The 22,472-nt window shown below is 44.3% G+C and overlaps 1 protein-coding gene across 1 annotated transcript in view; it reads right to left on the bottom strand.

Moving 5' to 3' along the window:
* Positions 1-22,472, bottom strand: part of Trpm1 (transient receptor potential cation channel subfamily M member 1) — a 47,846-nt gene that overhangs the window by 13,189 nt on the left and 12,185 nt on the right. Inside the window, 10 exon segments of the mRNA XM_042698500.1 lie at positions 4,072-4,246; positions 5,010-5,261; positions 8,365-8,493; positions 11,434-11,565; positions 11,753-11,875; positions 12,607-12,835; positions 13,620-13,912; positions 15,648-15,788; positions 19,082-19,132; positions 20,480-20,560. Coding sequence (XP_042554434.1) covers positions 4,072-4,246; positions 5,010-5,261; positions 8,365-8,493; positions 11,434-11,565; positions 11,753-11,875; positions 12,607-12,835; positions 13,620-13,912; positions 15,648-15,788; positions 19,082-19,132; positions 20,480-20,560 — 1,606 coding nt within the window.

Below are 22,472 nucleotides of genomic sequence, written 5' to 3'. Positions count from 1 at the left end.
AAGAAGAGGGTAAGAAAACACTTTCCTGCACATTCATTCTTGGCCTGTGATATTAGTAAACATTTCCTCATTACCTGATGCTTTTTCACGTAATGATTAAACAGATAAATCTATTTTTTCAGAGCCTTCCATATTGTTATCTATCATATAAAGTTCTGATTATTTAACATTCGCTTCTGCTATCTACTGATTATTTCCTTGATTACACATATGCATTCAGTTTAAAAATTATATTGTTTTGAGATGTGAGCAGTTCCCACTACCTTCAAACATCCATTCCTCTGCTTATTTGAAATGCCACTTCCATCCTAGGAGCCCTATTTCCCAAAAGGGAGAAAAATAGAATGGCACCAACACTGAATTTATATTGTCTGCTTACTATTTTACTTACAGTTTTAAAAAGCACTCACCAAACCAGGCACCAGCGGCTCATGCCTGTAATTCAAGCTACTCAGGAGGCTGAGATCTGGAGGACTGAGATTCAAAGCCAGTCTGGGCAGTCTAAGAGTTCCATAACCAATCACCCAGCAAAAAGCCAAAAGTAGAGATGTGGCTCAAGTCGTAGAGTACTAGCTTTGAGCAAATAAAGCTAAGGGACAATGCTCAAGTCCTGAGTTTAAACCTGAGGTCTGGCACACGCGCGCACGCACGCGCACACACACACACACACACACACACACACACACACACACACACCTTTTGTCACTAGAGGACAGAAGACCTACTTGAAAATAGTATAAGATTATCAGTAACTAGTGAAGTTAAAGACTATTTAATAAACACCTGTTCACAAACTGATTTCTCAATGCCACATGAACTTACGATTAATTTCCATGGCGTACACTGCATGGTGATTTCACAGCAGATTTTGTTTTTTCAGTTGTGATGGAAGGGAAGGAGAGAGAAAACAGAACAATTGAGAAGGAAATCAGACCATGCACTAGCACAAAAACTGCTTTCCTGGAAGAAAATACAAAGATGTGAAGCTTGGGGATTAGAGATTCATGCTTAGACACAGAGCTCTGCTCAGATTTGTATCCATTTTCGAGTCTCTGAAATGTATCTCATTATTTTTTAGGTCCATAAGCAACAGCAAAAGCTTTCATGTTAAAAATACTGTGAAAAAGACACATAACTGGCAGATGGTTGTTTTTAACTTAGGGTTTAACCAAACCAAGCATCTTAAATATTCTAACACAAACAGCAAATCATCACAAATAGATCCAAAGATTATTACACGCTAGATCAAGAATTGAAACCCTACATTTAATGGTGTTATTGAAAGCAATAGAACTTTTTGAATCCATCTTTATCTTCTCTAATTACTGAAATGAATGAGTAAAAAAAAAATCAACCACCAGCAATAAAAGTATTATAGTTGATAGCTAGAGTCCAGGATTTTTTCAATGCATGTTTTACCTAATATGCTAATATGCCTAAAAGCTAATATGCTTTTTTCCTACTGGTAGTTCTGGGATTTGAACTCATACTTGTTAGACAGTCCTTAGTAAAGTTCCCAGCCCCATTTTATTTTGTTGAAAGGGCCTTGTGCTTTTTACCCAGGGCCGGTTTCAAACCCTGATCCTTCTACTTCTGCTTCTCCTGTAGCTGGGATTACAGTTGTGTACCATCACACCTTCCCTGAGACTAATATGCTTTTACATTTATATTTTTTGTCTCAGAACCTCCCACTCTCACTCCGCTATCTTGATCATAGTAGATGCTCTTACCACTTGAACCATGCCTCTAGTTCAGCATTTTGCCGATTCATTGGAGATGGAGTTTTATGGATTTTTCTTCCCAGGTTGGCTTTGAGCAGAGATCCTCTAGGTCTCAAACTTTTCTGAACAGCTAGGATTATAGGCATGAGCCCTTGGTGCCTGGCTCTAATATGCTTTTGAATCCAAATTAGACTTTATATTTTAGTTCATAAACACAATCAATAGTTGACTTTACCACAGCTGTGATATTGTTGTTATAAAAGCTAGATAGAACATCCTGTGTCTACAGACACCTCTGTTTCGTGTGAAAGGAGGATGTTCAAGGCTTTCTATTCACAAAGAGCAGGGCTCAAGAAGTGGCAGACCAGCCAGGAGCTGGTGGCTCATACCTGTAATCCTAGCTACTCAGGAGGCTGAGATCTGAGGATCGCAGTACAAAGCCAGCCCAGGCAGGAAAGTCCATGAGACTCTTATCTCCAATAAAAACCACTAGAAAACTGGAAGTGGCGCTGTGGCTCAAGCTCGAGCTGAAGAGCGCAGGGACAGCACCCAAGCCCAGAGTTCAAGTCCCACGACCCACCAAAAACAAAAAAGAAGCAACAGACCTGCTATCAACTCATAACCCTTTGGAATAAAAGCACATAACGTGTAAATGAGAAGGTTGATACTGACATGAAAATAGGACTGAATGGCCTCTTTCACTGGTGGAGCCTGAAATGTCCTGGAGAAGTAGATGCAAGAGCATTTGAAATTCACATCCCTTTAACATAGGAGATACTGAGATCTACCAGCTCAGCCTACAAACAAGCTGGGGCCTATTGTTTCCAGAAATCCATTCAGGATTGTGGTTTATTTCCTCTGCTCACATCTAGATTATTGTCCACAAATTAAAAAAAAAAAAGCACACCTTGTCTGCATATATTAGATCTTCCCATTGGAAGCTGAGTGTCAGGAGCTCACGCCTGTAATCCCAGCTACTCAGGAGACTAAGATCTGAGGATCATGAATAAAAGCCAGCAAGGGTACACAAACCAATAGACTATTACCTCCAACTAACCAGCAAAAAGCCAGAAGTGGAGGGTGGAACAACAGCCTTTGAGTAAAAAAGCTAAGCAAGAGAGCGAGGTTTTTGGTTCAAGTCCCCCAGTACTGGCACATATACACACAAAAGCCATCACATTGGAACCCATGAACATGAAAAATTATATGGAGGTTAAAATAAATAAATTTTTTTGTCGGTCATAGGGCTGGAACTCTGGGCCTGGGCGCTGTCCCTCAGCTTTTCAGCTCAAAGCTAGTGCTCTACCTCTTGAGCCACAGCGCCACTTCCGGTTTTCTGGTGGTTTATCGGAGTTTCATGGCTTTTCCTGCCTGGGCTGACCTTGAACCGAGATCCTCAGATCTCAGCCTCCTGAGGAGCTAGAATGACAGGCGTAAACCACCAGTGCCCAGCTAAAAAATATTTGAAAATAACAGTCATGAAAAGGGAAAGGGCAGCTCTATGGAAGTGGCTTCGATGGCCTGAAGAGGGCTACATGAGTCATGAGTTACTCTGCTGTACCCCACTAGCTTTCCTCCTGGATATGAAGATCCTGGGGTTGAAGGAAAACTAAGATATTGGCATTGGCACTCCATTTGACACAATGTCCCAGAGGTCCAGCTTAAGAGATCTGAGACTTTCAGACTCTTTTTGTACGTGTGTGCCAATACTGGGGCTTGAACTCAGGGCCAGGACCCTATCCCTTAGCTTTTTCACTCAAGACTGGCCGTCTACCACTTGACTCACAGCTCTACTTCTGGCTTTTGGGTGGTTCATTGAAGTCTTTAAGAGTCTTACAGACTTTTCTGCTTGGGCTGGCTTTGAATTGAGATCCTCAGATATCACCCTCCTGAGTAGCTAGGATTACAGGCATAAGCCACTGGCACCTGGCCTCTTTCAGACTTCTAATGAATGATTCCAAGAGAGAAAAAAGAGGGGCTGGGAAGGTGGCTCAGTGATAAAGCGCTTGCCTTGCATGCCTGAGGCCCTGGGTTCGATTCCTCAGCACCACATAAGCAAAAAGAAAAAAGCCGGAAGTGGCGCTGTGGCTCAAGTGGTAGAGCGCAGCCTTGAGCTGAAGAGCTGAGGGACAGCGTTCAGGCCCCACGACCGGACCCCCCCCCCCAAAAAAAAAAAAAAAGAAAAAAGAGCGAGACATAAACCTTGTCGCAAAATTGATACTTCATAATATGTACTTATTTGATGTCTATGGCAGTGTGAAAAATAAGTTCTTGCTATATGAATACATGTTATCTCATTCATCTGCCCTAGAAGCAGGGAAGAGAATCTTACTATGAATTCTAGTCTTACGGTCAATCTGGTCTGCAAACACTTCGCCGTAGATCATCCAGTAAGGCATGTAGAAGATGTTGCGGGCCAGTTTCCAAGAAGGCTTCTCCTCAGGGTGCAAAATGGCCTGACGGGCTACACCAAAACTCATCAGCACAACCAGCATGATGACCACGAAGTACAGCATGTCAATCATCTGCGGAGAGAACCCCGTAAAGTCTCTTACATTCTTGACCGCTGAACCAGGTTCACACTGGTTCATTATATAGCTGACTCTAAAAGTTCCATGATTGCATATTTAGGATGAAGAATACCTCTTTCCCTTCTTTCCTTTCCATCCATGGGCTACTAGACTTTGTCTCCTCCATGCAAGTATATGTCTTATTCTAGAACATTGCTGTCTTCATCTGCTCCTAGTCTTTCTTGCTGGCTTCTCTTCTCTGTTCATTGTGATAGTCTGGTTAATTGGAGATCGGAGTCTCACAGACTCTCCTGTCTGGTCTGGCTTTGAACTGTGATCCTCCTTAGCTTCCTGAGTTGCTAGGATTGCAAATATGAGCCACTAGCCCCTAGCTTAGGACACACACACATACACACACACACACACACACACACACACACACACACACACATACACATATGTGTGTGCATGTATGTACATATACTACTCTATATATGTTATATATTATAAATATAATTACATACACATTATTTGTTTCTTATGATTGGTAGCTGGGAAAAATACATGACAATAGGCCTTCAATTCTTGTTTTCCTACTGAGGATTATTTAAGATACACAGGTGAACTGTGTAACTCAAAGCAAAGAATATTTTCTGTGAGAAACTAACTACAAAACAAGGACCAAATGAAACCAAAGGAAGCCACACCCGAGACCTGATCCTACTGTCCTAACCACAACTGAAATAGCTCTGGTTACTCATAGGAAGCCATTACTAACCATCTTCCCAATCATCATCACATAAGGGCCAAGATACTTGTTGACACCAAAAATGTCCAAGACGCGGATATACCAAAGGATGATGTCTACACAGTAGATGACCCGGCCATAGCCCATATATGGCTGGTTCTGTAGGCGAAGAATGGCTCCAACCATGAACATGGAAATGGCCACAAGGTCTGTGATGTTCCAGTATTCCTGAAGCCATACTTTAATTTTCTGACTGAGTTTGCCGGGTTCTGACATGAGGATCTGAAACAAACAAAGAGAACATTCAACAGAGAGGCCCTTCTTAGAAGTCTTGTCTTTCCTTAGCATCTTGGAAAGATAAGACGGGTGGAACATTCCAGGGCTTCTGGTCCCTTTCCAGAGTGAGATGAGTAAACACGAATCTCAGGCAGAGGGAGATATCTAGAAAGGGAAATTCCATGAGATCCTCTGCATTCTTAGATTCAGGGTTTTATAAGCTCTCAGGAAATGCCTTCTAAATGGTCTCCTTCTGGCTGTAATAAAAGCAGTTGTTATTTGATTTTTTTTTATCTGGACACATATGCTTGTTGCTTCCAATTCTAGACTTGCATAGAACTTATATATAAGTCAGATTCTAGATGTAGATAGCAGGAATGAATTGGGTGGGGATGATAGACAGAGACAAGGAAATGTTGTTTTGCCAGAGTTCTTTTGCAGCTTTGACATGAAAACTCATGGGAAACATTGAACCAGATGTGCCCCAGATAGTATCCTTTTGCCACTGGTTAAACGGTGACTTCTACAGGGAGAAATGGAAAATGTACAGCCGCATAGAATGATTGGCTGTGGTGCCCGTTTAGTTCTGGAAATTGTGGGTAGATTTCAGGACCCCAGGATTGGAGAAGCCAACACGGAAGGGCTTACTATTTTAGTTTAGTTTAGTTCAGTTTTTGATTGGTTGATCATGGGGCTTGAACACGGGGGCAGGGTACTGTCTGTAAGCTTTTTTGCTCAAGGCTAGCTCTCTACCATTTTGAGCCCACAACTCCACTTCTGGTTTTCTGGTGGTTAATTGGAGAGAAGAGTTTCACAGATTTTCTTGCCCACACTGGCTCTGAACTGCAATCCTTAGATCTCAGCCTCCTGAGTAGTGAGGATTACAGGCATGAGCTACCAGCACCTGGCTGTGTACTAGTGTAACAAGCCATGTATACTAGCTGACAGCTGCACTCTCTCTCCCTCTACTGTAATTGAAGGGCAGACACCTAAGGTAAAGACCAGCATCTTGGTGGATATCGGAAAATTAATAAGGACTACATAGATCTAGAGATGTGACGGAGAACCCTTGGAAAGTTCTGGTTTTAGCAATCTCAGAATTTGAATGGAGCCTCACTAGGAATGCAAGAGTGATCCTAGAAGATGATGGGAGGTACTGTTCTGACTTGCAAATGTCTTAGTTTCTTAGTTTCTGATTAGACTTCATTCTACTTGGATGAGGTTATCAAGCCAATTTCCAGTTCATTAAAAGCATCAAAGTAACCGCAGAATAATAGTATTAGTTTCGTATCCACTGGAGAAAGGCTAGGAAATTGGGCTGTATGCTTACGTGGGCGTGCACACACTTCTGTGTATGTGTGTGTGTGTGTGTGCACGTACTAGTACTAGGGCTTATACTCAGGGCCTCAAGCTCTTTGTTGACTTTTTTTTTTTTTTTTTTTACTTTGCTCTAGGCTGGTGCTCTACCATTCGAGCCACATCTCCATTTCTTCCTTTTTTGTTGTTGTTTATCTGAAGTTAAGAGTCTTATGGACTCTCTTGCCTGGGCTGGTTTCAATCCTCGATCCTCAGATCTCAGGCTCCTGAGTAGCTAGGGTTACCGATGTGAGGCACCAGCACCCAGTGGGTTCTGTATCAGGGTCGTTTTTCACTTGTGTACACACTTTCCCTTGACCAGTGAATAGAGTTGTGAAATCACCTGTAGGTGATCTTGGAGAGAAAAGTTCCTGGCCCTCTTCTGTTGGCAGAAATTGCCTTCTTGGCTCTCCCTTTGAGCCCGGAGGTATGAGTCAAAGCGTCTATCCTTTTCTCAACACCTAGCTGAAAATCTCGTTCTTTCTCTTACAGTAGATCCTCGGCCCCACCCACCTCTCTGGAATGTTTTTTTTAATTATCAGATGGGCATGCCCACTCTGCCCAGTGCTGGTGGTCCTAGAAACCTTTCCCCTTTCTGGGAGGCTTGCCCTTCGGCAATTGGAGCCACCTCCGTGGTAGCTGCCAAAAGACTGACATAGGTGGAAAACTTCTCTCCCTTATCTCAAGATAGCATAGATTTGCCAGAATCCAGTGCCAATGCAGGGAGATTACCTGTAATATTTGGCTGATCTCAGACCTCACTCAGCTCCCTCCCTTCCCTGGGACCTCCCTCCCTTGCTCATTGTCAGTGAGAAACTTCCAGAACCTTCTACCGATTTCCTTGCCAAAATCTCCTGTACAAAAGTCCAAGGGTGGGCTGGGAAAGTGGCTCAGTGGTACAGCGTTTGCCTTGCATACATGAGGCCCTGGGTTTGATTCCTCAGCATCACATAAGCAGAAGAAAAAAAGCCAGAAGTGGTGCTGTGGCTCAAGTGGTAGAGCGCTAGCCTTGAGCTGAAGAGCTGAGGGACAGTGCCCAGGCCCAGAGTTCAGGCCCACGACCAGACCCAAAAAAAAGACCTAACTGCAAAAGTCCAAGGGTGCAATCCGGCAAGTGCACAGGGTGAACCCAAGTCTCAAGCTCCAACCACTACCACAACAAAAAAAGTTACCCACATCCTTCCATTTTTAGTTTAAAGTCCCAGAAAAATGACACCCCCACACACAAGACTGTACCCAGTTGAGCAGCTGATTCATTGTCAAGGAGCATTAAGGCATTGGCATTAACTTGTTGTTGTTGGTTGTGAGGCTTGAACTCAGGGTCTGGGCACTGTCCCTAGGCTGCTTTTCCTTAAGGCTAGTGCTCTACCACTTTGAGCCACTGATTCACTTCCGGCTTTCTGGTAGTTCATTGGAGGTAAGAACTCGGGGACTTTTCTGCCCTGGCTGGATCTGAACCACAATCCTCAGATCTCAGCTTCCTGAGTAGCTGGAATTACAAGTGTGAGCCATTATTACACTCCCTTGGCTTTAACTTTTAAGTCCACACAAACCTGTTTGTGTCATTCAAGTCATGTTTTTGGCTTTGTGTTTGGACTTTTGCAAGTTCAAATTCAGTCACTGATGTGGGAAACAAGTGCATGGAATAAATTTGGGATGGTGGCAGGCTCCAAGATGAAGTCAGTGGCCTGCAGAAGGCCTGAAATTGAAGTCCATGGTGGGCAGGGCTGGGACAAGCCTGTGCTGTAATCACCTCACGTATTTTCTCTAGTGCCAGGCTCACGATGTAGGAGATCACGATCCACTCCTGGAAGGAGGGCCAGCCGTCCATGCGTACCAGGATGACATAGTTAAACAGCAGTAGGTAGGCCAGGTACGATATCTGAAGGAAAGAAAAGCTGTTGGCTGGTTTTTTGGGAAATAAACCTTAGAATTCGATTTTGAAACTTTATTTTCAGATCGATGCATCTTTTGTATTGAATTTTCCCTCCCTTTATCCGTCTTTTCCTTCCTCCCTCCCTCCTTCCTTCTCTCTTCTTTGTCTCTCTGTCTCTCTGTGTCTCTCTATCTCGCTCTGTCTCTGTGTCTGTTTCTGTGTCTGTCTCTGTCTGTCTGTCTGTCTCTCTATCCTTTCTCTCTTTCTCTTTTCTAGTACTAGGGATTGAATTTTAGACCTTATTACTTGAGCCACACCTCTAAGCCTTTTTGTATGCTTCTTTTTTTTCTTTTGTAGGTCCCTGGAGCTTGAACTCAGGGACTGGGCACTGAGATTTATCGCTCAAGGCTAGCACTCTATCACTTTGAGCTACAGTGCCATTTCTGGTTTTCTTGGAGTTAAGAGTCTCAGGGACTTTCCTGCCTATACTGGCTTTGAGCCATAATCCTCAGCTCTCAGAATTCTGAGTAGCTAAGATTACAGGCAAGCACCACCAGCACATTCGATTGCATTTTGGTTTTGAGATAAGGAGTCTCGCTAAATTTGCCCAGGGCCCTGCCTAGAACTCACATTCCTCTTATCTCCCAAGGTGCTAGAATTACAGGTGGGAACCACTACCTCTGGGCTTCTACAATGGATTTTTCTTTCCCCTGTTTAGAGGACAGCTCCTTCCATGTCACCAGTGCTGGGAGAGAGAACTTGGAGGCAGGTTGGAGGCATTTCTCCCTTGAGCATGACATGGGCTCTGCCATTTTGTTTTCTGCATGAAGAGGTATTTGTTGGTGGTGGTTTCCTCATGGGGAAACGAACAAGGGGAAAGAATGCTGATACTCAGGGGGCACTTGCAATGATTTGCTGGTGGGGGAGACTAGAAAGGTTCCTAACTCCTTCCCACCTCCCACGTGCTGCTCTCGAATCTCTCTCCTGCTGAAGAAGATTGTGAGAAGTTACCAAGGGAGGAACATGTGGATGAACCAAGTGCTCAGGACCACAAAGTTGACTTCAAGCCCCTTGATTCCCAGTAAGCCTTTGATATCCAGCAGCCACAAGAGACGCTCAACCTTTGTGACAAGGGAAGAGGAAGAACTGGAGGTAGGGGATGAGGTGAGGAATGGGGTAAGGGTGGTAGGAAGGCTGATTGTCCATGAAGCCATGAGAACCTCCCCTCCTTGTTCTTCAAGATTTCCAGAAAACAAACCCGTGGCAGCTGCTTGATGGCATGTAGCTGCCAAAAGCTGGGCGTCCGAGGCGCCTCTTCCCCTCAGAGCTCTCTCCGGGCCCCTGTCTAACCTTCATCCTTTGCTCCATCTGTGAGCTTGGACCCAGCCCCCATGTATCTCCACCTGCTCCTTTCTGCCTGATCACCAATGGAACCATAGCACCAGGGCCTTCCTCAACGGCAGAATACTGCCAGAGATCTATTATCCATTCTTCACTGTCCAAGTCAGAATGTGGCCACAGACACCCCTCCTGGAACTAACTGCCTGTAGCCAGGCTGGTTATCTCCAAAGGTACTTTAACCTCTGAACTTTCCTCTCTCAACTCTTGTTTCCAAGGGGCCACCCTCATGATTCCTGGATTCCGCAGGAGGCCAGAAAGTTGGTGTGCTGCTAAGTGGGTCAAATGTGCAAGCACTTTAGAGCAGAAAGCTGTTGATTTACTTTCCTATTCTAGGAGCGTATGAACTGGGTTCAGCCATACTTTGGTGTTAAAAGCATGGTACCAAACTGTGGTTGTATTGGGAGGTGGTGAGCCTTTAAGAGATTGAGTCTACTGCAAAGTAGCTCATTGGTAGAGATAGGATATTAGAACCCTCGTCCCTTTCTCTTGCTCTCTCTTTTGGTCCCTGTCTACAAGGGAAACTGTTTTCTCCAAAACTAATAGGTCACTCAATCATGAACTAGAACCTCCCAAACTGTGAATCAAAGCAAACCTTCTCTCTTTATACATTGATCATCTCAGTTACTTCATACAGTGACAGAATGCTGATTGATGCCCCTGTCCGTTTAATGAAAAATGAGATCTATGAGTATGTTAATTCATTTTATTTGTCTTAAAATCATACTTTCAGTCAGGTTTCAGTGTCTCATACTTGTCATTCTGGCTATTCAGGAGACAGAGTTCTGGAGGATTAGGGTTTGAAGCCAGCCTGGGCAGAAAAGTCGGTGAGACTCCATCTCTAAATTAACCAGAGTAAAGCTAGACTGGGGGTGTGACTTAAATGGGAAAGTGCCAGTTGAGCAAGTAAGCTGAGTGAGCAGGAAGCTCAGACTTCAAACCCCAATTCCACCAAAAAAAAAAAATTAGCTAATTTTCTTTCCCTACATTTAGATTACTAAAGGCCTTAGAAAAACAGTTCGTTCCTCTTAGGCCAACAGAATGTGATTATTTTAACTTTTGAAATGGTGTATCTGGGGCTCAGTTAGCCATTTTCTTGCATACTTATAAATATATGACAAGATATTAGATCTTATTTAAGTTAGGATCCAATTAATTCCAATTTTGTTTTCATAATTCATTTTAACACAGTGAATTTTAGATATTTTTTTTTCCTTTTTTCTTTTCCTTTCTTCTTCTTTTTTTTTTTTTGTGCTGGGGCTGGGGCTTGAACTCAAGTCCTGAAGCTCTGTCCCTGAGCTTCTTTTGTTCCAGGCTAGGACTTTCCCACTTGAGCCACAGCTCTACTTCTGGCTTTGTGGAGGTTAATTGGAGATAAGAGTCTTGAACCATGATCCTCATATCTCAGCCTCCTGAGTAGCTAAGGATGACATGAATGAGCCATGGGCACTGAAGAATTTTAGATACTTTTTAAAATATCTAAGATATTCCAACATAATTCAGAATTCAAAACAGGCTTAATGGGAAATTTGAAGGAGGAGGCCTTACTGTGTAAAACCAGAACTTGACAATGGGAGCATTGTAGAATTCACAGATTTTTGTTCCAATGGGAATGCTTTTCTGCTTTTTGTGCTCATTCTCCTCATCCCCCTTTCTGGAACCAGCATCCGCATTTGCATCCTGAAAATCAGAACACAGCAGGCATATGATAGAGGAACCTTTAACAAGTCAGAAAGTACCTTCAAAGTACCCCCAAGTCTCAAAGTACCCCCAATTGACAAAGGCTCTAAATTTACAGTAAAGGAAATTACACCAGTTGAGGAAAAAAAGAGCCAATGGGACAGTTGGAACCAAGAGAATTACCAACCACATTCTCTTCTTCTTTTTCTTTGCCATCTTCGTTTTCCTTGGATGTTTGATATGAGAGATCATCGTATGTTCGGAACTCCAAAAACAAGATGGTGGGGGGGATGAGAATCCCCATGATAACCTATAAACAATGAGAAAGAAATCTGATTCTGAAGCTACAGTAATGGTAGAAAAGTTTCTCAGTATAGTAATTCCTCAGTATCTACGTGGGATAGTTTTCAGGCCCCAGCATGGGTACCAAAATCTTTGGGCACCCAATGCCTAGTAGCCCAGTATTCGCACATAATCTGTATGCATCTTCTGTATACTTTTGTCAGTCATGAGGCTTGAACTCCAGGCCTGGGCACTGTCCCTGAGCTTTTTGTCTCTACCACTTGAGCTATAGCTCCATTTTTGGCTTTTGGGGTCAAGGGGGGGAATTTATTGCAGATAAGAGTCCCATGGACTTTCCTTCCCAGATTAGCTTTGAACCATGATCAATAGGTCTCAGCCTCCAGAGTAGCTAGGATTACAGGTGTGAGCCATTGGCACCTAGCCTGAGATGCAGTGTTTTGATCTGAGGTTGGCTGAATCTGAGGAGGTGAAACTTTTGGATGTGGAGGGTTGAAGGTCTCGCTGCAGATTTCAAATGATAATCTTCTTAGCCAAGAATCTGTGGTTCCTGGGTGATGTTTAGCCCTACCCTGGGCCATTTTGTGCCTTCTACATCGGTACGATCACAGACAGTGAAACATTCAAGACTGTCCACGGAAGTTTCAGAGAAATGGCATGAGAAGGGAGTCAGGGCTCAGCCGTGTGCTCCATTGCTTGTCACCATGGTTCTCACAAGTCTAATGACTGTGTCACACTGACCTTAAGGCCTGGGTTCTTCCTCATCCGAAGCCTTCCCATCCACATGTCAGTCAGTAACATCTGACTGCAGGTATGAGCAATGAAGTCTCGATGTTTTGCTGCCACAGCCAGCTTGAGGCAGGTTGAGTTGCTCCAGTTTTTTAGCTCGTAGGTTAGAAGTTTCATGGCAATCTGCTCATCGTGCTTATAGGACTGGTCTAACAACTCCACCGCAAGCTGGCCAAAGTCTCTGCAAAGAAAGAGGTGGAGGTGGCCTTGAACTCTCTCTTTTGATTCATGTTCACAGGGACTTACAGAGCTGCAGGACACAGAGTCCAGGGTCGGAAGGAGCTTTGGTATTTGCTGCAAAATGCTTGTTGAGATGGCCAGGGCAGGGACTCCATGAGCAGTTGGGTTGGAGATTGACTGCTCCTCCTACAAATAGAACTTTGGTTAGCTGCAAATCTGCTTCTCAGCTGGGTGCCTGGTGGCTCACTCCTGTAATCCTAGCTACTCAGGAGGCTGAGATCTGAGGTTTGTGGTTTGAAGCCAGCCTAGGCAGGAAAGTCCATGAGACTCTTATCTCCCGTTAACCACCATAAAACTGGAAGTATCTTGAAGTGGTAGTATGCTAACCTTGAACAGAAAAGCTCAGGGACAGTGTCCAGGCCCTGAGTTTAAGCCATAAGACCGACAAGAAAAAAAAATCCTGACTTGATGGACAAAGGTTTAACCATAATAGTCCTTCAGTGAGAATAATAATAATAATAGCATTATAATATTATAACTATATTACATATTAATATATCTATATAATAATTGTATATTATATATTACTGTTGCATAGTAATTATATTATATATAATAAATTCTATATAATATAATATATATGAATGTATATAAAATGTATACAAATATATAAAAATATATAAATTATATATAATATATAATTATAATAACAATCCTTGCAGGGAAGGTCACAAGTAGTTGGGACACAAGTCTCACTGGGCCCTTTAGATTTTCTAGATACTGACTTGGAATTGTTGTCCAGGTCCTGGGAGATGTCATCCACCAGCTCGCTCTCCGAGGACTCGTGGGCCATGGCTTTGTAGAGCTTACAGGCCACCAAGGCCTTGGCCATGCTCTCCTCCCCTCTCTGCCAGAGGAAGATGGCCATCTTCTGGCGCTTCATCAGTACGGCCCACACCATCAGCTCGTGGAATGGGTACTGGAATCGACTCACAGCTGGGTCATCCACATCGATGTCGATCTCTTCCTCCTTTTTCTTCTTTTTCTTCTTCTTCCCTTTGGTGGGAGGTTCATCATCCTAAGGGGAGAGGGGGAAAAAACATGTTGTTTTCATGATTCTTCCTGAATGTGTAACAAAATGATATGGGTTAGTAGCAAAGCAGTCCTAGACACTTGCAGATGGTAAAGTAAGTTGATAAACCAGGACCTGCCCCACAGTTGAAATGGGGGCAGAAGGCTACAAGAGAATGAAGAAGGCAGACACTGGTGGCTCACACCTGTAATCCTATACTACTCAGGAGGCTGAGATCTGAGGATCATGGCTTAAAACCAGCCCAGGCAGGAGAGTCCATGAGACTCTTATCTCCAATTAACCACCCAAAAAACCAGGAGAGAAGTTGTGGCTCAAAATGGTAGAGCTCTAGCCTTGAGCAAAAAAAGCTCAAGGGATAGCGCCCAGGAGTTCAAGCCCCATGTCCAACACAAAAAGAAATGTGTGTGATCTTTTTATACCATTTGGCCAAGGCATTTAAGTAGATTTTGCTGGGTTGTGTAGTGAACTTATTCATGGGGAACAAACTTGCTCAGTTTTATGTTAAATATAATCTGAATACACACATATGTTGACTAAGATTTCACAAAATCACTTAAAAAATTAAGTTCTACTTACCTCCATTCCCAGAAGTTTCAGAGCTTTAGGCTGCACAATGAAAGAGGAGGAAAGATCGGTTATTCAGACAACAGTCAGTATGTATGCTAGCAGTTAGTTGAAAATGCTTTGCCTTATTACTGATTAGTGACAGTAGCCAAGGAAAAGACATAAATGAATATGGAAATTGTTTCTGTCATCAGAAGTCAGTTGAGGAGAAAGACAAACACATACTTGCAATTGCAGGCAGGAGAACCAAAAATGTTCCCAGCCAAAGCTCCTAATGACCGCCATGGAGTCAAGGCTGATGGGAAAGCTCCATCATAGTTAGGACCTGTGTGTGTGTGAGTGAGTGTGTGTGCACATGCGCGCACATGCACATGCGCAAGGGTGTGGGGGGGGCAGAGCACATGTGCACATTCGTACACTAATACTAGGCTTGAAAACTCAGAGCCTCATGCACGCTCAACTTCCTTGCTAATGGCTGGTGCTCTATTACTTAAGCCACACCTCCAGTCTGGCATTTTGCCCAGTAATTGGAGACGGAACCTTATAGACTTTTCTGCCTGGCTTGGAACCTTCCTTCTCTAGATCTCAGCCTCCTGAGTAGTTAAGATGACAGGCATGAGCCACCAGTGCCCAGCTAAGGTAATAATACATTTGAACTGGGCTTTTGGTAAGGGAAGGATTCGGAAAACCCCACTGGAAGAAGGAGTCCTGGAGGGCATAGGAATACAATTGGGTTTTGGTGGAGGGGTGATGTATTGGACTGGGGTAGGGACAGTTGACAGAGAGCCTTAGATACTGTGATGATAATATGGGGTCACAATTCTTTAGGCAGTGGCGGGGGGTGGGGGAAAGGGGGTGTCCTGTTGTGTCCCGTGCTTTGGCAGATGATAGCAGTTGACGTGGTAGAGTGGTGCTCTGGATCTAAGGGCACCCCTTCGTCTAGGGGATATGGAGGATGAGTGTGCATGGAGCTAGGTATTGGGGCTGAGGAGGCCTTACAACAGGAAATCACCGAGGGAGTCAGGGCAGGGGTGCTTGGGGATGGGGCTTTAAACAGGCCAAGTTATAGGAAAGCATGACAGGGAACCACGTGGCACTCTGGGGAAGCACCCAACATTCCTTTCTCGCCCTCCCCCCACCACACATTGAGATCTACCCTCTTAGGCCCAAACAAGTTGTTGTAAAGAGTCCGAAAACTCTTCCGGGTGTAGTTGCAGCGGTAGGCTCCGCCCATGAGGTATTCCAGCACCAGCCCGATGTCAATGAGGCTGATGTGATAATCCGGGGGAAGGTTGCTCTGTAAGAAAAGAAGGTTAGGGTGGGGTCCTGTGAGGTGAACACATGTGACATCACACACGCACACGCACACACACACACACACACACACACACACACACACACACACACACCTGGGTAAAAGTCTTCATCTTACTTCATCCTACCCCCAACTTGGGAGCTCAGGGAATAGAACACGAATTAGACAATAGGTAGTATTTGCCTATAAGGGAGGGAGCTGATGGGTTGAACTACATTCCAGAAGTTGAGTTGAGTTTTTCTAAGGAGAAGAAAGAAAGCGGCATGGCTATAGGACGGATGGCCAAATAGGTTCCTGGCCTGACAGAGGGGGCTGTAGCTGACACGTGCAAATGTGAAGGAAACAGTGTGATGATACAGCTGTGGCCTAAAAGCCAATCGGCTTGGATGAAAAGATCCTTTGAACAGCAGGGAGAAGCCAGCCAGGGGCCAGATTTCATGCAGGATAAAGATGCCATATGAGGACATTGGGGGACAGCCATTTCCCTCCAGGAGAGAACAGGCCTGAAGAGAGGTACCCCATGAATTCACCATCACTCATTCCCATCCTGGACTAGCTGACGTACCCAAGGGGCCCAGCTGTGTATGAAGGCCATCTGAATGGCCACATTGTTAATCTCAAAGAGCCAAGATGACGGCTGTAGGCATCTTGGGATGCATTGCTGGGAAATTCGTTCCACATAGCCTCCATTCACAATGCCCGCGTGGATAAAACGCAGCACTCTCGCGTTGTGTGTTTGTGTGTCTCCTACCAAGATCCTTGGCTATGCTGGGGATGTCTTATTAGCAACAAGGAGATACTGCTCTGCTCTAAGAGACTGTCTTCACTCAACAGCCGGGTGCCAAGCATGTAGAATGCAAGAAGGAATTCTTGACTCTATCCAGGGCCATTGCGAGGGAGAGGAAGAGAGGGCTTTCAGGAGAAAGTGACACCTGTGGTTTATCCAATTGCAAGTGGCACAGGGCCAGAGGACGCAGAGGGCCGCCAGCATGCACAAGGTATGGCCTGGGAATCAGCAGGCAGCGGAATCTCCATGGGGATTTCAGTCGTATGGAAAAAGAGTAAGGCCGTAAATGTGAAGCAGGCCCAACCAGGCCCATATTTCTTGGAAGGACCTTTGGAAGACATTGGAAACTTTGTGTACGTGTGCCAGTCCTGGGGCTTGAACTCAGCACTTGGGCACTGTCTCTAAGCTTTTTTTTTTTTTGCACTCTAGTCTAGTGCTCTACCACTAGAGCCACAGCTCCACTGCCACTTTTTTTTTAAAATGATATGTCACAGGCTTTCCTGCATGGGCTGGCTTTGAACTGTCATCCTCAGATCTCAGCCTCCTGAGTAGCTAGGATGATAGATGTGAGCCACTGCCACTTGGCAACATGGGGACAGGGAATGGGGGAAGGGGTTTCTAGAGGACAGAGGGAGAAATCATTGAAGTCAGGTCAGGAAATGATTAGACCTGAACTAGGGTAAGTACTTCCTTACAAGGATGCATTTTCCCCATCTATCTTTCTATTGGGTCTGACCGAGGATGCCAGAACTTTTTTTTATGGTCGGTCATGGGGCTTGAACGCAGGGCCTAGGCACTGTCTCTGAGCTTTTCCACTCAAGGCTAGCACTGTACCACTTGGAGCCACAGCACCACTTCTGGTTTTCTGGTGAGTCATTGGAGATAAGAGTCTCCTGGACTTTCCTGCCCGGGCTGGCTTAGAATTACGATCCTTAGATCTTAGCTTCCTGAATAGCTAGGATGACAGGTGTGAGCCACCAGTGCCTGATGGATATTAGAATATTTACGTGGAAAATAACCACACCCCTTGGGAGGTCTAAGAAGTCCCTCTTGATTTCCAGATCCATCTATCTGGTTCTTTTCTATTAGTGTCTACAGAAGCATATTTTCCTATTAAGAGGATTTAATATTTGTGTGAAGTATACCCAGGCTACCTAGGATTCTGAGACAGACAGAGATGGGAGGGGGAGAAAGAGACAAACAGAGATAGAGGAAAGAGAAAAGAGAGAGGAAGGAGACAGAGACAGACAAGGAGACAGAAAGACAGAGAGCTAGAGATAAAGAGACAGAGGGAGCCTTATTCCCTCCTTTGAGCTCAGAGTATAAGCTTACATTTTACACTCTGTATGCCCGGGACTAGCAAATGAATCACTCATGGGGGGAGCCCAGCCGAATCCTCTAACTTGTGGGGACAGTGAGTGAGTGCTGGGTCAGGACGCTGACTGAGTGAGACCCTTCAGGAATACAGACTATGGTTGTGGGTAGCAGGAGAAAGGGAGGAGAGGACATGTCCCTTAATGGTGAGGGGACCCAGAGCTGTGAGATTTTCTGGGAGCCACACCAAGTGAACTGAAGCTCCTCCTGCTTAGTAACATTCTAGAAGGAGTCTGTGATGAGTCAGAGGTGTGAAAGTAGATGTAGAAAACAAGGCTACCCTGGCTGCTGCTCAGCCCTAATCAAGTCATTCGGTGTGTTTCCATGGTGTAAGGATGCATGTAAAACCTAAGAAGGATAATGTCATTTCAGGGACTTTTTTTAAACTTTATTTATTTTGTTGTTTATTTATTTCTCACCATGTGATTCAAGCTGACCCCAAACTTGGGATCCTCCTATTTCACTCTTCTGAGTGCTGAGATTACAAATGTGCACCATCAAACTTGGCTCTTTCCAAGTTTAACTTTTTGTTAATGAAAAAAAGGGGGGAGGCTCTAATAATAAGAAGATAACACGTTTAAGAAAGCAATCAAAGCTGGGAACTGGTGGCTCATGCCTGTAATCCTAGCTAATCAGGAGGCTGAGATCTGAGGATCATGGTTCAAAGCCAGCCTAGGCAGGAAAGTCTAGGAGACTTTTACCTATAGTGAACCACCAGAAAACCAGAAGTGGCACTGTGGCTCAAAGCAGTAGAGAGCTAGTCTTGAGCAAGTGCAGGGGCAGTGCCCAGGCCCTAAGTTCAAGCCCTATGACCAACAACAGCAACAAAAGTAATCATTGCTTTTGTTGTTATTGTTGTTGTGGGGCTTAAACTCTGGGTCTGGGCGCTGTCCCTCAGCTCTTCAGCTTAAGGCTAGTCTCTACTACTTGAGCCACAGTGCCACTTCCGGCTTTTTCTGTTTATGTGGTACTGAGGAATTGAACCCAGGGCCTCAAGCATGCGAGGCAAGCATTCTACCACTGAGCCACCTTCCCAGCCTTAATCATTACCTTTTAAGAAATGTTTAGTAAAAGATGTCAATAGTAAGGATTTTAAAACTGTGGATGGACTGACCTTTTTTACATCCCTCACCAGCAGATGAAGTGTGTTTGGTGGGCCCAGCCTCTGAAAGAGAAGCAATTGGCTATATGAAGTTAAGTTTTCCTCTTCAACTCCTGGGACAAAATTCTTCCCTCTTTTGTAGAATTAATGATTTATACAAGTGGGGCATAATCCCTTATTGACCTGTTTTCCATTTTTAAGACAAAACTGGTTGGGGTAAGGAAGTATCGATTGTGAGCAAATATATGTGAACAACTATTTTTCTTGAATTATTTTGAAATATTTACATAAGTTAGTGATTGCCGTTTCTGTCATTGAAAAATCTCAGGAGGGTGAAGGGATACATAATATGTATCCAAGTACATATTATGATAATATAACCAATGGAGATTTCATTCAAATCACTTCCATCCTAAAATAGCAGAGATCCTTGTTGTGATGTATATAATTTTTTTTGTGGGAGGTGTGTGTCAGTACATAGGACTTGAACTCAGGGCCTGGGTGCTGTCCCTTAGCTTTTTCACTTAAAGTTAGTGCTCTACCACTTGAGCTACAGGTCTACTTCTGGTTTTTTTGGTGCTTCATTGGAAATAAGAGTCTCCTAGACTTTCTTGCGTGGGCTGGCTTCAAACAAGATCCTCAGTTCTTAAGGCCTCCTGAGTAGCTAGAATGACATGCATGAGCCACTGGTACCTGGATGAGATCTGTGTTTTTCACTGAAGCCTCATAAAAACATGATGATCGCAAAGAAAATCAACTGATCATCTAGTAACTTTGTAGTCTGCTAACAATTCAGTGAGAGTCTCTCACTTCCCAAGTGTAGCTGTTACTCTGGAAAGTCTCTGAAGGTGGTTCGACTTTGGATTTTTAGGTTTTATGATGGTGCAAAAGCAATTTGTACATTTAAAAGAAACTACACTTTTTTTTAACCTTTTCCTTTGGCTAATGATAGTCTGCCCAACCTCCTCTCTGTGCTGGGCAGAGACTACAACCTGCAACTCCTAGACCAGCCCCATAATTGCAGGTGGAACACTGTATAGCATTACGTTGCTAAACTATGGTATTCGGTAGCTTAGATGTGAATGCATTCTTGACTTGACGATACCTTTGACTTACAATGGGATTAATCAGGGTATAAGCCTGTGGCAGAAGGTACTGCCTGGCAAGGCATGGCAGAACTTGATGGGAACATAGCTATGCCAAACCACCAGGGAGACATGGCAACCTGCTCTTATTCAGCATGAACCTCTGGGCTGAAACCTTGTCCCCCTGATGCCATAGTTTTGCTCAATGGGCAACAAGGATAAAGGATTCCGAGGGCTAGCTCTTCTCACTCTCCCTCCTTGGGACACTCACTGTGTTATACAGTTCCTCCAGCCTGGGAATGGTGAGGAAATGCTGCATGTTCACTCCATTTTCAATCAGGAGCTTCACAAAGTCAACTCGATCTAAGACTAGAGCATCCAGCATGGCTTGCTCCAAAGCATTCACCTGTATTACGGAAATACCAGTCAGGAGGTGGACTGGAAAGAACACAGAGAGGGTATTCTGAGCCCCCCACCCCACAGAGGAGCCTGGACTGTTTTGAATATGGTTCTCTATGCTTTTATATTCCCCAGTGGTGGAATCTAACCTGGGGCTCTACCTTTGAGTTCACCCTCAGACCATGGGTCTCTGATGTTTTGCATCTGTAAACACACCTCATCTCTTTTGTCCTTTCTTCTCAGCTTGGAACTGCTTAGTTCTAGCAAATCTTGTACAAGATTGTATATGCGTGCATACACACGTGCACGTGTATACACGCCAGTTCTGGGTTTAGAACTCAGGGCTTGGACACTATTCCTTAGCTGGTTCTCTACCATTTGAGACACACCTCTACTTCTGACTTCTTGCTTGTGAACTGGGGATAAGAGTTTCATGAATTTCCCTGCCCAGGCTGACTCTGAATTGTGAGCTTCAGATCTCAGCCTCCTGAGTAGCTACGATTATAGGCGTGCGCCATTGGGCCCAGCTGGATTCTTTCCTTCTAAAAATAAGTTGAGCTAGGTGCTGGTGGTTCACTCCTGTAATCCTAGCTACTCAGAAGGCTAAGATCTGAGATTGAAGTTTGAAGCGAACCCAGGCAGACATGAGACTCTTATCTCCAACTAACCACCAAAAAGCTGGAAGTAGAGCTGCAGCTCAAGTAAAGTTGCCAGCCTTGAGCAAAAAAGCTAAAGAACAGTGCCCAGGCCCTGAGTTGAAGTCCTAATACTAGCACAAAACAACAACAACAACAATAACAACAACAAAAGAACTATCTCTTCCTTTAGGAAGAGATGTGATGCAAACTCTGGTTTCCCTGGTCCCAAGAACCAGATGAGGAAGTTTCCCACGTACCCAGTTCAGCAGCTCTATCTTCCGGGGGTCCGTTTCTTCCTCTACTTCCTCCTTCACTTTCCCTTTCTTCTTGCCTTTTCCTTTTCCTCTCCCCTTGGTGGTGGCTGTGGGTGGCTTCTTTTCCCTCTCTGTAGCTTTGCTATCCACTGGAGGGGCCAGGCTACCGAGAGGCTGCAATTCATAACAGGCAGAGTTAGCAAAGGGTAGTAAGACTACCCCTGGCCCAAGACAAGTATATTGACCCTCCATTTCTGTTTCTACATATACCTAGTGCATACACAAGCATATACACATGCACACATATACATATACACAGCAAGCATATACTCACGAGCATGGGTGTGAGTATACATATAATATATATACATATACACACACACACACACACACACACACACACATATACATACATACAAAACACTAATGCTAACCAGTGCCTCATGCCTAGAATCCTAGCCACTCAAGATGCTGAAATCTGAGGACTGAGGTTCAAAGCCAGCCTAGGCAGGAAAGACTATGAAACTCTTATCTGCACTAAACTACCAAAAGGAAAGGAAAATTAGAAAAGCCAGAAGTGGAGCAGTAACTCACATGCTAGAGCTCTATCCTTGAACAAAAGAAGCTCAAGGACAGAACCCAAGCCCTGAGTTCAAACTCCAGGCAATAATCAAATCACTGGTGCACAAATGCAATGTCATACACACCACACACACACACACACACACACACACACACACACACACACACACACACACACACAGAGTCATACATACACAACACAAACACACAGTTATACACAAACACCAACTCATTGCAGTCTGGGCTACCTGTGAAGGCTCTTTGCTCGTGGATATTATATATCTTATGTCATATCTTATATATTATGCACAAATATATACTAAGCTTGAATTAATAGCTTTGTGTATTCAAAGTGGCTGGCCTTCTGATTGATGTGCATGTCTGCATAAAGGAAAGGGTGCTGAGCTAAGTGCAAAGGCACCAAGTAAATGTGCCCACAGGCATG

This window comes from Dipodomys spectabilis, unplaced genomic scaffold (genome assembly GCF_019054845.1).
Source record: "Dipodomys spectabilis isolate Male_0828 unplaced genomic scaffold, ASM1905484v1 ptg000233l, whole genome shotgun sequence".
Lineage (NCBI taxonomy): Eukaryota > Metazoa > Chordata > Mammalia > Rodentia > Heteromyidae > Dipodomys > Dipodomys spectabilis.
Note: the sequence above shows the minus strand (reverse complement) of the source record. Positions and strands in the feature narration are given on the sequence as shown.